The 15,457-nt window shown below is 49.0% G+C and overlaps 1 protein-coding gene across 4 annotated transcripts in view; it reads left to right on the top strand.

Annotated features, from left to right (window-relative positions):
• PBX1 (PBX homeobox 1) overlaps positions 1–12,560 on the top strand; it is a 126,433-nt gene extending 113,873 nt beyond the window's left edge. For 2 of the 4 annotated variants that reach the window (XM_086901518.1, XM_086901521.1), the window contains exons 8-10: positions 74–186; positions 1,742–1,831; positions 7,976–12,560. In XM_086901518.1, coding sequence (XP_086757644.1) covers positions 74–186; positions 1,742–1,831; positions 7,976–8,068 — 296 coding nt within the window. In that variant the 3' untranslated portion in view covers positions 8,069–12,560. The remainder of the gene's footprint in view (positions 1–73; positions 187–1,741; positions 1,832–7,975) is intronic. The other 2 variants (XM_086901520.1, XM_086901519.1) reach the window with 1 other exon arrangement.
• Positions 12,561–15,457: the final 2,897 nt, after the last annotated feature.

Genomic DNA, 15,457 nt, shown 5'->3' with positions numbered 1-15,457 from the left:
CCTCTTGGCTGAGAGTCATGGGGTGGATCTTTTTCCTTTCTGTGATTCAGGTGCCTCACTCTTTCCTTTCCAGGTTCTTCCAGTTCTTTTAACATGTCAAACTCTGGAGATTTGTTCATGAGCGTGCAGTCTCTCAATGGGGATTCTTACCAAGGGGCCCAGGTTGGAGCCAACGTGCAGTCACAGGTAGGGACCCATCCAATGTACTGCCAGTGAATGCATTAGTGTTGGAGGAGCCTTTGATTGTATTGGCACTTCTCCCTCCCCTCTGAAAAGAGCAAATCTCAACCAGCACAAATCAACCAACCAACACTTTTTAATAAAAAAAAAAAAAAAAAAAAAGCGAACCAAACCGAAAAAAAATAATAAAAAAAAAGCAACAGGAACAACCACCAAAAAAAAGAAAACCAAAAAAAGAAAACAAACAAAAAAAAAAAATAAAAAAAAAAAACAATCCAAAAGAAACCAAAACCAAACACCCAACCAAACCAACAACCATGGTCTTGAGGAGACTTGCCCACACTTTGTGAATGCATTTGGCTCTGGCTTGATAGTCGTGCTAGGAGGAGAGAAGGTGTAGAAGAACAGGCACAAAGTCAAACAAAAGCAGCTCAGGTTTAGGTTCTGCTTGCTTTATTCTTCCAAGGGAATGGGCCAGATGTTTGGACTGGTGTCTCGTTTTACAAGACTTCCACTTACTCCTTTGATGCCAAACCAGGTGTCTACTGAAAGGCAATAAATGTTCAAATATGTAGATAATTTTTTTTAAATTATTTCTTTATAATTAAAAGCCACCCTTGACCATCCCCCCACCTCCCCAAAGCACAGGCACTCACACCACCCCTGTACATACCAGCAGGAGAGAGCAAGGGAGCTTTGAGCAGCATTGCTGAAACATCAGCCCATGCTTGGGGCAAAAAGAAAGAATTTAAAATAGCCACGACCTCACTCAGATCTCCCACCTCCCATCTGATGTCCAGATATGCCACGAGCCCCCTCTCTGGCATCTAAGGCTCTGTTCTGTGCTGAGAGACGACAGCCACTCTGACACTTCTGCATTGGGCAAGGAGAGCTCTCTAAAGCCAAGGCTGCTCCCCCGTGGGGCTGGACGTGGAGCACACATCATCCCTGGGCGGTGAGACGTGCTCACCACATGTGCCACTGCTGGGGCTGGGCTGGGGGTGTGAGGGAGAGGAACGGGGCACCCAGAGGAGCGCTGCTGGTGCCTTTGCCATGGTAGGTATATTTCCTTTCTGGGCCCTCCACAGCGAAGGCGCTCAGCCAACTCCAAAGATCTCTTTCTGCTGCCGTGAGCAGTGCTTGGGGTCAAGGGTGGAAGGGGGTAGGGGTAGGAAGGTGGGTCCTTGAGCACGGTGGTGGAGATGGCTGCAGCGATGTGCTCCAGGAGATGCCACCCCACGCTTGTCACGCTGTTCTCCCTCCCCACTCTTTTTGTCGAAGGACATGGGACCAAGGAGAGCGTGGCAGGGCTGCTGGGGCGGGCAGGGAATGGTGAGAGAGGCAGGAGAGGTCCTCTGGCTCATCTCTCTCCACAAGACCAACTGCGGCTCTCGTTTATCCCTCTTCGAATATATACCTTTATTTTGATTACGATGATGACCGCGATTATTGTCGTGACCGCTTGTTTGCTTTTATCTTGCCAAAGATGAACGGAAGCAGCTTTGGCCACTAACCTTTCCTTCCCTCTAATTTGTGTCTTTGTTGTTGTTGGTCTGTTTAGGTGGATACCCTTCGCCATGTTATCAGCCAGACAGGAGGATACAGTGACGGACTCGCGGCAAGTCAGATGTATAGTCCGCAGGGCATCAGTGTAAGAAAAAAAAACAGGCTCGGGTTCTGGTCTTTTGGGTTTTGTTGGTTTTTTGGGGTTTTTTTTTTTTTTCATTTTTATTCTCTCACTACCAATTATTTCAAAGCCATAGGGCTCAGTATGCCACTTAGTAGGACTTGTCTTTGCTTTTACGGTCACCTAGTTCATCGCTTCTGTATCGGTCACGCCAGCGGCGGAGCTTTGCCCACAAAAAAAGTGGCGCCGGGGCAGGCTGCGTGCAGGCAGCTGGCGTCTCGGACTGTCACAGCCCATCAGCGTTCGCCCGGCACCTGCGGCCACGCGCGCTCGGCCGACAGGAGCTGCTAAACAGGTGACACCTCCTGTAACCACGGTGGGGAATGGCACCGCTAACGCCCCGGCCCAGGGGTGGCTCCGTGCTGGTGGCACCGTCCCGGAGCGGCCGGCTTAAAATAACCCATCCCTGGCCAGCGTCCGAGAGCGCCGATAGCGAGTGAGAGGAGGAAAAATACCCACAAAGCCAACCAACGTCAACCCAAGAAAACCTCGCCCAAGCGGGCTGGGGGAGGATGTGAGGGGGAGGGCGGTCTCTGGAGCATCTTCTCCTTGTTCTTGGGTGCGCTGGCGGGTTCTGACTAGCATGAAAATTCGTAGCGACAAGCTGTGTCGCACAGGGGGAAATCGATCAGACACACACAAGGAGAACCCAGTGTAGATTCGGGACAGCAATCCAACTTCATTTCTCAGATCAATCGTCCACCATCTCAGCGGCGGTGACAGCAAGCTGGGAGAGGAGGGCAGCCTGGAAAAGGAGGCTGTGAGCGCCGAGTGGGTGGTGGCAGCGGTGTCCGGGGTGGCACAGAGGAGGAGGCAGCTGGCCCTGGACATGGGGACGCTGATGGCTGAGATAGGGCGGTCTTGAACTCATCAAAGAGGTGATGATCCTCTGGGTGGGATGGTGGTCCTGCAGCCCAGACCCCAGCATGGCGCACCAGCCAGTCCCACTGGGCCATTTGTCACCTGGCATGGGACCATCTTGCAGGGCAGGGAGAGGGGTGCCCTGGGACGGGGGGCTCTGCTCCCCTCTCCTGTAGGCTTAGTGGGCGGCTTGACGTCAGGAGGCAGAGGCAGGGAGGATTTGTGAAGTAATGTAATTGAACATGTGCAGATAATTATGTCTCATTACATAAGCCCCTTGCAAAAACGGCACTTGGAAATGCCACATGAAAGAGCCTATCGTTCCGCATTAATTTCTCCGTGCGCTGAATTTATTCCCTTTCTGGCTTTTTAATACTCGGAGAGTAAATGAATCGCAGGCTGATCATGATAAGAGATGATACTTTTGTATAAATTAAAATACCCCCAAGGAAAGAGGCTGAGCTGATTACAGTTGCAGTTGGCTTGGAAAATAACAGTGGGCTGGGTTAAGCCAAAATTTGGGGGGGAGGGTTGCTGCCGGAGATTATGAGGCAGGGAGGGGGTGACTGGGGAGAGGATAAGGAAGAGAGAGTGAAAAATCAAAAGCTGAATAGGACATGGAGAGCTGGGTTGATGTTTCTGGCTGTGGTTCTCTGTGAGAGAACCAATGTTCCCATGAGTATCAATGAGAACTGGTGGATGTTTGGCATCTGATGTCTTCTCAGGTTGGTTTTCCGGGAGGGCAGGAACCCAAACTGACCCATATTGGACATTGTCAAGAAAAGGGGCAGGTTGGCAAAGGGACTGCACGGTGTAGGTGACTCCTCAATTCCCCTTAAAGCTGTGGGAGGCATGGGGAATGAGGAAGGGAGCCCAGAGATGAGCAGTTTGGGAAGCACCCCCTGGATTGCCTGTTTGTTTCCCCTGTATCCAAGCCAGTGTGCTCCAGCCTGATTGTCACTTAATGTCTTCCTATCCAGTGAGGTCCCTTGAACGGATCCCAGTTTGTCCACCCTGAAGTGTGGCAGCCCTTTTGGGATCACTGGTGCTGGGGAACTCCTCAGTGCAGGCAGGGTGACCGTCTCCAACAGGCAGGGCTTCCCTGCCTCTCCCCGAACCCTGTGATGCCGAGGAGGGGCAGCGGAACGCGGAGCAGAGCTGATGGTGACACAGAAAGCTGCCGTCCCCGCATCACCCGAGCGTCCCCGTGAGCTGCTGCGAGGAGATGAGCCGAAACCTAGTCAAGAGCCCTGTCACAATGATGTCTGCACGGGGCTGAGGTTAAGTCATCCCTGGAGCCCGTCAGCACCAGGAAGTCAGCGGCAGGTTGCCCAGCTCCACTGCTGGAAACCTTGGCAGGGGAGACAACGCTCGGGGTTTGCCTTCCTTGATGGAGGATGAATTTTTAAACGCGTGTAAGTCGTGACAGCTGAGAAGAGGGATCTACCCAAAGCCCAGTTCCCTGCGTGGCTCTGCTGCTGTGGCTGACAGGCTGCTCCGCAGGGCGGGGAGGGCTGGAGTCGGTTCTGCATCGTTAGCAGGATAATGGGCAATGTCCCAGCCAGCGCCAGCACCGTGACCCACGGCCATGGCAGAGGGAGAACAGAGCCTTCTCCTTCACAGGTGGGGACAGCGCTGGTCCCAGCAGTGCTGGAGACAGGAGCTGTCTGAGGCTCAGACAGCCTTGCATGTCTGAGAAGAAAGCTTTCAGGAGGTTTGGGGTGTGAGCCACCCCTTTTGGCAAACTGAGGCTGTAGGGTTTTGCACCATGAAGTGAGAGTTGTTAAATGGGCTGTCAGGGCAGTGTTCATGGGGGTCCACATGTGTATCCAGGAGGTCTCCCAAGCCCAGGGGTTTCAAAGCATGTAGGAAAGCTCAGGTTCTGTTGAGTTCCAGTACTGACTGCATCTTTGTTGCCACAGTCCTCTGGAATGTCCTACCCCAGAACACCACCTTTCCTGCTGCTGCCCTATGGCTGTAAATCCACCAAGTGTTCTACTTTCCCCACATGCTAATCAATGAGTGAACTATAGTCACCTTAAATCCCTTTGGTTTGGACTCAGCGTAATTTACAGATGATTTAAATGTGTAAAAATGACAAGCTGTTCTTAAAGTTCATCAGAGAGTGAAGGTTTTGATTTAAAACTGCTGCTGTGGAGACTGGTGCCTGTTCACAGAGCAGTGTGTGACCTGGATGGTGGTGGCCAGTGGCAGGGTGTGACAGGGAGTTTTGGATCCACTCTTGTCAGCAAGAATTGGTACAGGAAAAAACTGGGAGCTCCTTACTTGACCCGAGATCTTTTGTTCTAAAAAGTTGAGCCTTGGGGAAAAAAAGAAGTTGTTGTTCTGTTCCTCAGGCAGCTGCAGTTCACAGTCACGGTCAAGTTTTGGTTCATGGTCGTGGCCACCATGGCTGGGCTGTGGGAGTTGGTCTGGCAGGGCTTCAGTGCACAAGCTCCAACCAAAAGGGATGCTTTGGTGTGTTCTGATGGCCAGGGATGCCTTGGGAAGGGATGTCCTGACACGGCTGGATTCTCTGGTGTGTGGTGAGACCTTCAGTGCGTGACAAAAGGTCTTAGAAACTCAGAGAAGCACCTTTGAGGCTGCTCTGTCAGACTGGCCCATACCTGGTGTGTTTGGAGGCTGACCTGATACCCTCTGCCACTGTTGGTGGGACAAGGATTTGGTCACAGGAGGTGGGGTGCTGAGACAGCCTCTGTGCTAAGCAGAATGTGCCTTTAAAAATAGGCAGAAAGTCATCTCCCAGCCCCACGTAGGAGGCCCGGGCAGGGAGCCAGCCAGACTTGCTGGAGGTGACAAAAACGCTGAGACCTGTGGAACTGGGCACCAAAACCAGTTGCTTCAGCAATCTTTCACTGGGGCTCCAGATTTGGACAGTCACCAAGGCTTTGCCTGTGCTTTGGCACCAGAAGGTGACATCTGGAGAGATGTCCCAGAGACTGCTGCTCTGTCTTTGGCATCTGCCCCTCCTGAAGAAGTCACAGCCGTGTGCAGGGGCTCTGCAAGGAGAAGCAGCCTCCTCAAAAGACTCCCTTGTCCATGGGGGAGATCCCAACTGATTTACTGCAGTCAAACCCCGGGGGATCTCCTTGCTTGGAAGAGGTGAAGCCATCTGGGTGGAATTGGATGAATCCCGCTTGATGCACGCCGCGATGGAGCGTACTCCAGGATGAGTGGGGATGGTCCCTGGACGCCCTCTGCCCGGGGGAAGGATCTGGCCTTCTCATGGAGGACTTTTCCATACCAGAGGATGGTGTCAAGATGTCACAGCCAGCCTTGGGTCCTCCTTTCCATCACTTGACTCACAACTTACGGCCTCTCCCCAGCGTTCCCTCGCCTTCCCACCACCAAGGTTGCGTCCAGCCACCCAAATTCCCCGAAGCACAGGAAGGCTCATTCCCAATCCTCAATACCTTCCACGGATTTTCGGGGAGGAGCAGGGTGCTGAACACGAAGCCGCCGCCGCTCGCTTGCTTCTGTGGCTGGCAGGGAAAAAGCCTGGCTAAAAATAGTTGAGCACAATAGGGCCAGAGCCCTGCTCCACACGGCCCCCGCCGCTCTCCCCCCTCCTGCTCGCCGTAACGACCCTGCAAACACTAAATGGCATCTGAGTGCATTAAGCAGCAAACTCTCCGGTGACATAGCAATTACGGCTCTGAAATAGATTTGGTGCGTCACGGAAGATAAGGGTTTTGAAAGTTTCTGTTGTGATTATAGCTTGTAACTCCAACAAATAACAGGCTTGGTAATAAGAGGCTGCCAGCACAGCTATTGTGGTTCTCTCTCACTGATGGCACGTAAATTGCTATTAATGTCCTAAGTGTACTTGAATATGCCAGTCTCGGGGCGGCGGAGTTGGCTCTGTGTCTCTCTTTACGCGGCCTGTCATTGTCGGGCTGATAATCTACAGTAATTGCTGCCTCTTGCAGCAGTCCAAGATGTGTAAGGGTGGATATTGCTTCTTGGGGAGCGCAGGGATGCTGGGTCAGGGCCTGGCTCTGGGGGCAGTGGGCATGGGGGGACACGGGGCTGGCGATGCTGGTGTCGCACTTGCGCCCAGGGTGGAGCAGAATGGGGTTTGCTAACCTGTGAGCAAGCTGAGGTGGTGATTCCTGCTTTCTTTGCTGTTGCCTGGAGCCCTTTGCTCCCATGCAGGTAGGGAAGAGCGCAGGGGCACAGCAAGGGGTGTGTGCACACACCTCTTGTCTTTCCTGCCTTGTGCGTGTCCCGCTGTCAGCTGGTCTGACTCCTCAAACGTGGCTTCTCATGCCTGTCAGCTCTTTGCTCCCATCACAGGCAGCACCTCAGCATGGGGAGTTCTCCTGCCCTGAGCCCTCTGGGGTGTCCCAGCTGTTGGATGATGCAGCAGGCAGTGGGACAGGCAGCCAGAGTGGGCAGAGCAGCCCGGGCGTGTCTAAAGCGGGACAGCGACTGCTGCCAACTGGAGCTCGGGCAGTGCTCGGGCAGGATTAATTAGCCAAGCACTGAATCAATGTCAGAGCAAGCAGAGGAGCTTGGGTGCGACATCTGCTCCTCTCTGAAGGGGATGGCAGCAGCAGAGGAGCAGCTTCTGTGCGCTGCCGGCTCCTGCCCGCGGCAGCCGGGGCCCTCCGGTAGCTCAGCTCTCGAGCACCCGGAGAATTTGGCTCTGCATCTGTTTTTAGGAGAAGAAACAAGTTGTCTGCCATGGTTTGCTGCATGAACCCTCGGATGGGATATAGTGGTGGCAGCTCTGCTGTGCTGTGGCTCGGTTTCCCTCAATGAGGTGGGGACATGGAGCTTTTGTGGCTCAGCAGTTCCGTGGGACCCTTTGCATGTTCACAGCGCTTGGGTTCAGATAACATTCAGGCTGCTGGTTCTGAAGTGAAGTTTTGCTGTTTTCTTTGTTCCACATGAGGAAGGGTCATAATCAGGGGTTAAAAAACCCCAAACAACCAGAGCTTGGGGTTCTGGAGAAATACTTTTTTTTATGTTTTTTTTTAAGGGATGGACTTTCCGTGAGCGCTAAAATCCGTTTTCAACAGAAATGTTTCTGCCCTGTATCACCGATGGGAGCCCTGTGGTCTGGGGTGGGATGGGGCAGTCAGAGGGGACATCTTTGCCTCCCACACCAGTCCCAGCTGAGGGAGAAGCAGGGAGGGGGGTCTGAGGTGGGTGTGTAGGGCTGTTTGTGCCTTGCCATCGGGTGACTGACGTCTCTGTGTGTGTGTGTGTCCCTTCCTTCAGGCTAATGGAGGTTGGCAAGACGCTACTACCCCATCGTCGGTGACCTCCCCCACAGAAGGCCCTGGCAGCGTTCACTCTGATACCTCCAACTGATCTCCCAGCAAATTGCATCCCTGGCTGAGCCGGCCCCGGCGGGGGCAGGAGGGGAGGGGGCCTCTCCTAACACCGCAGCAGTCAGACTGGAGGTGAACCCAATCAGCACACACAAGAAGACTCCTTCTCTTCTCTTCTCTTCGTCGGGATGCTTTTTTCAGCCAATCTGGACACTTCTTTATACTCTCTTCCCTTTCTTTTCTGGGTAGAAGCCGCTCTCCCCCTCCCCGCCACCGCCACAACACCGCTCCCTTCCCCTCCCTGCTTCCCACCCAAGGTAGAAGGATTTTAAGGAGGAAAAGCAAAAATCCACCACCACCACCACCACCCAAACCGACCCCAGAGCAGTGTACAGCCTCATGCTGGGTGTCTTTCTGAGGAGCCACAGGTGTACCTCAGTCACATCTCGCTCCCTCGCTAGCAGGCAGCCCCCTGCTCCCCTTCCTTTCACGCTACCTCTCCGTAGGGAATTGCCACCGTCGGGAATCCGCTCCCGCCTCATCTCAGCAGCCTCCCGCACTCAGCCCTGCCCCGCTGAGCTGTCCCCAGGCTGCTGCAGGGACAGGGCAGGTGGCCCAGCCCCCGTGCACGTAGAAGGAGCCAGCGTGCTCCCCCTCGCTTCCAAAAGGTACCGTTCCCATTCCCAGCCCCGGGGAAACTTCCCAGTCCCAGCCCTGCTCGGCCAAGCATCCCTCCCACTCTGGCTGCTGTGATCTGGACAAGCCATGAGACCCTGCTGTCCTGCCTGCCTGCTGCTGGAGGGGAGAAGAGGAGGGAAGGAAGGGAGGCAGAGGCAGGTGGGGAGCGCTGCCATGGCTGATTGCAGAGGTGCTGACACCTCCAGGGAGCTGTGTGGGATCAGGCATGGATGGCTGAACAGCAGCAGTTCTCTCACAGCACCTGGAGAGGCTGGTGGTGGAGTTCTCCTGCTGAGGGCAGTGTCACGGGGCCTTGGCTCCTGTTCCCAGCAGGAGCTGGGTTCCCCAGTTCACGCAGGACCCACAGAGGTTTGTGCATTGCCAAAGCCCTGCCAAGCCAGCAGTCAGGGATGGGCAGCAGAATGCCAGGGGCTGGAAGTGCTGGGGTGAGTGTCCCAGGTGCTTCTGGTAGCTCGTGAGGCCCCAGATTTGCTCTGCTGCCCCACTGGGGGATGGCTGTGTGCTGAAGCTGCTGGTTTTCCCCCAGGAGTTTCCTGAGCAGTGGCCATGGAAGAACTCATGGGACTTTCTGCCCAGCTTTTCTGGCCCACTGTTGGGACAAGCAGTGGTGGCTGGCAAGCGAGGCTTCATCCTGCCCCTTCAGGCTGATGCTGGGAGGACGTGGCTTTCGTGGAAGAGCAGGAAGAGGCAGCACCAGCTGTCCTGGGCAGCGGGCTGAGCTTCGTGCCAGGGTGGGACTCGTGGCCATGGGTTCTTTCAGTGGGCACGAGGAGGCTGAGCCAGCCTGCATCGAGACCCTGGGTGTGGTGGGGACTGGTGTGGGTGCAGGATGTCTGGCACCTCGTGGTGGATCCCAGGATCCCTTGGGATCAATACCTCACGCTGTTGAATGTCCGTGCCCACCCTGCTTGTACTGGTCTCCAGGTGGGAACCGCCAGCGCCGAGCAGCATTAAGCAGAAACCGTTCTAAATCAGAGCTCTGCCAAAAAATATCTCCACCTTTCTGCTGGAGAAAACACCATTCCTTGTCCTGCAGGGCACAGTGGTGGTGTGGCCCCAGCTCCAGCACGGTGTCACCTCGTGGTGCAGGGCCATCGTGTCCTGTCCTGCTCCTTCCATCGGTGCCAGGAGTGGGGACCCCGTGGCACAGCAGGATGTGACATCAGGGGCTCAGAGCTGTTCCCCAGCTGAGTGTTAAGGGCATGGAGAAGGTTCTTCTCCTGCAAAGATGGTCAGGAGGTGCTGCCCTACTTCCCACATCCTCCTCCTCCTCCTCCTCCTCTTCCCCTGGCCTCCCTCAGCGCTGCCTTTTGTCCGCTTCCAGCTTCTTTTCCATGAACCTGCTCTGGCAAAGCGTTGCAGGGACACAGGACTGGGTCAGGCCTCTTCTCCCGAGTGAGCTTCCTGCAGGAATGCCACCATCCCTCTTGGAACCAGCTGGGAATGAGCTGGGAGAGCTGCTGGAGCCAGCCCACGCTGGGGCTGCCCTCTCCTGCCCCGCTGCTCCTCCACGGTACTTTGCAAATCCCCTCCTGGGTTCCCCACTTGGTCCCTCCAGTTTGTGTTGGCGTAGCTGCTTGCTTGCCTTTTTCTTTGCTGTTTTATTTTGTTTTTAAAAAAATTTTATTTTAATTTTTGGGTTTTGTTTCTCCTCCCCATTCTCCTCTCCTGCTCCAGCCCCGAGTGTTGTGGGGTTTTATTTCTTCTTCTTCTTCTTTTTTTTTTTTTATTATTATTATTTTTCTTTTCTGCCCAGAAAAACCTGACTTCGATACCAAAAAAAAAAACAAAACAAAACAAAAAAACCACAAAAAAAACACAAACAAAAAAAAAACCTGCAGAAACTCAAAAAAAATAAAAACAAAAAAAAAATCACAAAAAAAAAAAACTCGACGATTCTTTCAGCTTTATTAACATTTTCCATTGTTTCTTGCGATTTGTGTCTCGTTCTTTGTAGTATTGATGATAACGAACATTTGATAATGAATGTTCTTGTATATTCAGATAAAGGAGAAAAAAAAAAACACAAAAAAACCAAAAACGCAGTCGGAATTTAATAGTGTTTATAATAAAAGAATAAAAAATGACCCTCTTAGCACGCAAAATTGAACAGGGGGAAAGTCCCATCCCTGTTCTTTCTGTGGCAACAAGCGCTTCATTCCTGTATAGTTTATAACATCAAACTACCTACATTCATCCTCCTTTTTTTTTTTTCTTTTTTTTTTATTGTTTCTTTTTTTTTTTTCCCATGGTTTGGGGTTTGTTTCTGTTTTTTTCCCCCATTTTCTCGCATTTGTGAATTAGTTCAAGAATGCTAGAAAAGTGTAGAGTTGTGCACACTCATTTCTTCTTACACAATGTTTAAAAAAGTGACGGTAAATTCATTTTGTAAAACTTTAAAAAGGAAAAAAAAAAAAAAAATGGTTGGAATAGCGAGCATTAATAGGTACAGTCTAACACTTTATGTTTCTTAACGTTGAGACCCAGAAATGAACCTTTTTATTTTTATTTTTGGTTTTTTTTTGCATTACTTGGGATGGGGGGAGGGGGCTTTGATGATGATGATGATGATGATGATGATGATGATGCTGAGTTTACTTTGACCTATCCGAGATGATGGCCTTGCCCCTTCCCCTGCTCTTTTGAGCTGTGACCAGAGTGATGTGAAAAGTGATGGTGGTGGTTTTTTTTTGGAGGTGGAGGGAGGGTTTCTCCTCACTCCTTTCAGATCCCAGCTCCAGCAGATCCTCTGGGGCTGAGCAGTGGGATAACATCTCCAAAAAGAGATGGGATTTTGGGGAGGAGATGGGGACTCAACTCCTGTGCTTCTCCCCTCTGGGGGTGTTGCTGAGCTGCCTGGAAGTGATGAAAAAGCAGGAAACCTTCCCAAAACGTGCAGATGATTGTTTCTCTTCCCTGAATCCCAGAGTCCCAAGACTGGGAATGTTCTGAGCTCATCTCACCCACTGAGGATGAGGTCTCGCAGCCTGGCCCCAAGCCCTGGCTGTGTCAGCATTGCTGAGGTGGGACAACATGTGGGACATGGCCAAAATATCCCCAAAATATCCCCAAATCCAGCCCCAAATCCCACAGAGGGGTGTGAGGAGAAGCTCTGAGGAAGGTTCTGCTTGGCATCACTTCAGTTTTCTCCTAAAACTTTCCTTCTCCTCCCAAAAAACAAAAAAGACCTGAGCTTTTCACATCACTGACCAGTTTAGGGTTTGGGGTGTTCATTTTAATCCCAAGGTTTCCTGGTGTCCTTTTGTTTTTGTACACCTTTATTATTATTATTATTTTATTATTATTATTAAGAGGATGTAAATCAGACATTGCCTGGGGGGTTGGTTTTGTCGATTTGCTTTTTTTTTTTTTTGTTCTTGCAAAAGCCCTTTCTATCCCTTGTAAAGGTGATCCAGTTTGGAGATGCTTTTTCTTTTCTATTTTTTTTTTTTTCTCCCCCATCTTTTTTTTTTTTCCCTCCTCTCTTCCTAATGGATTCCAAATATTAAAAAAAAAAGAAAAAAAAATTTAAAAAAAAAAAGAAAAAAAAGAAAAATCCTTTAAAAAAAAGGAAAAAAAAAAAAGACTCTCTGTTCCAACCTGGTTTTGAAACTTTAAGCTTTTCTGCTTCTGTAAAGAAAAAAAAAAAAAAAAAAGGCCTCTGTCTTTCTGATCCCAATTGAAACTTTTATGTTCTATGACGATACTAACAAGGTGTAGGTTTTACAGTTTCCTGATTTGTACTGGTAATGCATATTCCAAATAAATAGTTTCTTTTGTTGCAAAAAAAAAAAAAGAAAAAAAAATCAAAAAAAACCCACAAAACCCTGAAACCAAACCTGGTGTATTTTTTGGGGAGGAAAAAGAAGAAAATTAGATGCCTCAGGGGGTTTCCCCGTGAGGTGTGGGGGCAGGAAGGGTGGGCAATAAATACCCTGGGATGGTGTGAGCTAGAGGGATGTGATTTGGGATTCTGCATCCCTGGTGCTTCTCCCCATGCCTCAGTTTCCCTGGGCTGAAGGAGGATTATTTATCCATGGTGGGGGGTGGGAAAAAAAAATCTTTTACTGCTTTTTTTTAACTTATTAAGTGCAAAAGGGGATTTTATCACACCAAGGACTGGGGAGCAAGGGAAGGCTCGATAGCCTCTCCTGTTTTCCTGGGATGGGAAGGGGAGTTTATAAAAAAGGAAAAACTTGGAAAACGTTTCTGGGAAGAAAAGGAGAATGATTTTAAATTTAAAAATAATTTGCCATTTTAAAAAGAGCCCGTGCGTGGGACGAAAACCAGGACGGCTCTGCCTTGTCCCTGGAGATTTTAGATGGAACAGGGGGCGGCTGGAGGGGGTGGCCGTGATTCCCAAGCTGGAAAAAGTCTGGATGTGTGCCACAAACACCTCTGCCATCCCACGGGGACCCCGATGGGGACAGGAAGAATCCCCTGGGGAAGGAAAAAGCAGCGAGAGGATGGATGCTGGAGCTGCCTCCCCTGCTCCCCCATGGATTTCTTGTCAATGATTATTCAATCTCCGAGCCTGACCTTTCTCTTCTAAATAACACGGCAATATCAGCTCGGGCCAGCCTCCAGCTCTTCTGCAAATTAACTGTATCGCTCTCCGGCAGAGCCCCCCGGAGCTGCCCGCCCCAGGAATTATCTCCCTCCTAATTCCAGTTTAAATATCAGCCTGCTCCCAGCTGTTCCCTTCTCATAAAGCCTCAGCCCTGCTCCAAACACACAAATGTTAAGTCTCGCCGGGCCCCGAGGTGCTGGAGGGGATGCGAGGATGCTTTTGGGGGTTCATTTTTGGGGGGTCAGCAGCCGGCTCCTCTCCCACCTCTTGCCTCTCTCTGCCAAAAAAATCCCAATTTTTTGTGCAGATGCAGCATCTTCCTCCCTCTATTCCCCCCCTCCTCGCTGGCTGCTTGTGGATGAAAGGGAAACCCACAAATTCCAAATTGGATTATTTGCCTCACCCTCGCCATCCGAAATTTTCCCTTCTCCCCCCTCCACTCGTTTGCCTGTAGGATTTTTTATTTTTATTTTTTTCCCCTTCTTTCCCTGACTTCAGACGACCCCAAGGTGCGACTCCTGCGCTTTTCCATTCCACATTGCAATATTTTTAGACCGAAATCTATAAAAAAAATAAAGGAAGGAGGAAAGAAAAAGGGAAGGGGGGGGAAAAATAAAAAGGCACGACGTGCCTTGATCCCCTCGTAATTCCACCAGCAGAATCTTCAAAAGGATTTTGGTGAGGTGGCAAACACCAAACAAAATATTAATAATCATTATTAATCATCATTATTAATAACCATCAGGCAAACACCAAACAAATTATTAATAATCCTTCCCTGCTAAGCGAGGGGCTGGGAGGTGTTAAAGTTACAGTTGGCAGTAAAGTCCCGTTCTCTGGCAGGAGAATTTAATATACAGCAGAAGTTTCGCCTATAAAAGGCCAGGGTTATGTTTTCCTCCAGTTCACAGGGAGTCTATAACTTACGACCTCCATAAATGTGAGTGGGTCTCACAAGTCAGCCCATCAGTCTTTGGAGTAATTCTGCTTTGTAGTAAAATATTTTATTGTGCCTTGGATGCAGGGAGGCCATCCCTGCCCGACCCCTGCCCTGCTCGGGGTGGGTGGGAGGTGGTGGCTGTCCCCGTGTCCCTCCTCTGCCAGCACCGTGGAGTGCCTAAAACATGAAATTTCATTTTAAAAAATTAATAAAATTTAATAAAATTTAATAAAAATTTAATAAAATTTAATAAAGTAAAATAAAGTAAAATAAAGTAAAATAAAGTAAAATTTAATAGAATTTAATAAAAGAAAATAAAGTAAAATAAGTAAAATATAAAATAAAATAAAATTTAATAGATTTAATAAAATAAAATAAAATAAGTAAAATATAAAATAAAATAAAATTTAATAAATTTAATAAAATAAAATAAAATAAGTAAAATATAAAATAAAATAAAATAAAATAAAATAAAATTTAATAGAATTTAATAAAATAAATAAAATAAATAAAATAAAGTAAAATAAAATAAATAAAATAATAAATAAAATAAAATAAAATAAAATAAAATAAAATAAAATAAAAAATAATAAAATAAAGTAAAATAATAAAATAAAATATAAAATAAAATTACAATGCAGTTAAAGGAAAGAATAAAAGATGCAATAGGATTAAAAAAAATTACAGGTAAAATAAAAGATTATTTAGAATTTAGATGATTTAGACTTTAAATTAAACAAAATAAGCCCAAACCCAAATAATAAAATTAGAATAGAATAGAATGAAATAAAATAAAATAAAATAAAATGAAAATAAATAAAAGTAAAATAAAACAGAACAAAACAAAATAAAATAAAATAAATAAAATAAAATAAAATAAAATAAAATAAAATAAAATAAAATAATAATAACAAATAAAATAATAAAAAACCACAAAATAAAATAATAAAATACAAATATCCTCCCACCCCGGGCATGAGCTGTTGAGAATGTGTGCTGCACCTTTTAATTATTGCTAATGAGCTAGAGTTTTAATGGCTTTAAGGGGGAATTGTGGCATCTCTCCGTGTGCTGGGGGTGCCGGGGGTTGCGTGGGAAGAGGGAACCCAGGGATAGTGGTTGGGGAGGGGGGATGCTCCACGATGGGAGAAAGGCGAGAAAGAAACCCGGAGGAGGGGGGCAGATGGATGGCACAAAGACAGGGCTGGACAGAGCTGCAG

Source organism: Cyanistes caeruleus, chromosome 9, assembly GCF_971803275.1.
Source record: "Cyanistes caeruleus chromosome 9, bCyaCae1.hap1.1, whole genome shotgun sequence".
Taxonomy (NCBI): domain Eukaryota; kingdom Metazoa; phylum Chordata; class Aves; order Passeriformes; family Paridae; genus Cyanistes; species Cyanistes caeruleus.
The sequence above is the reverse complement of the archived record's forward strand: the minus strand, read 5'-3'. Positions and strand labels throughout refer to the sequence as shown.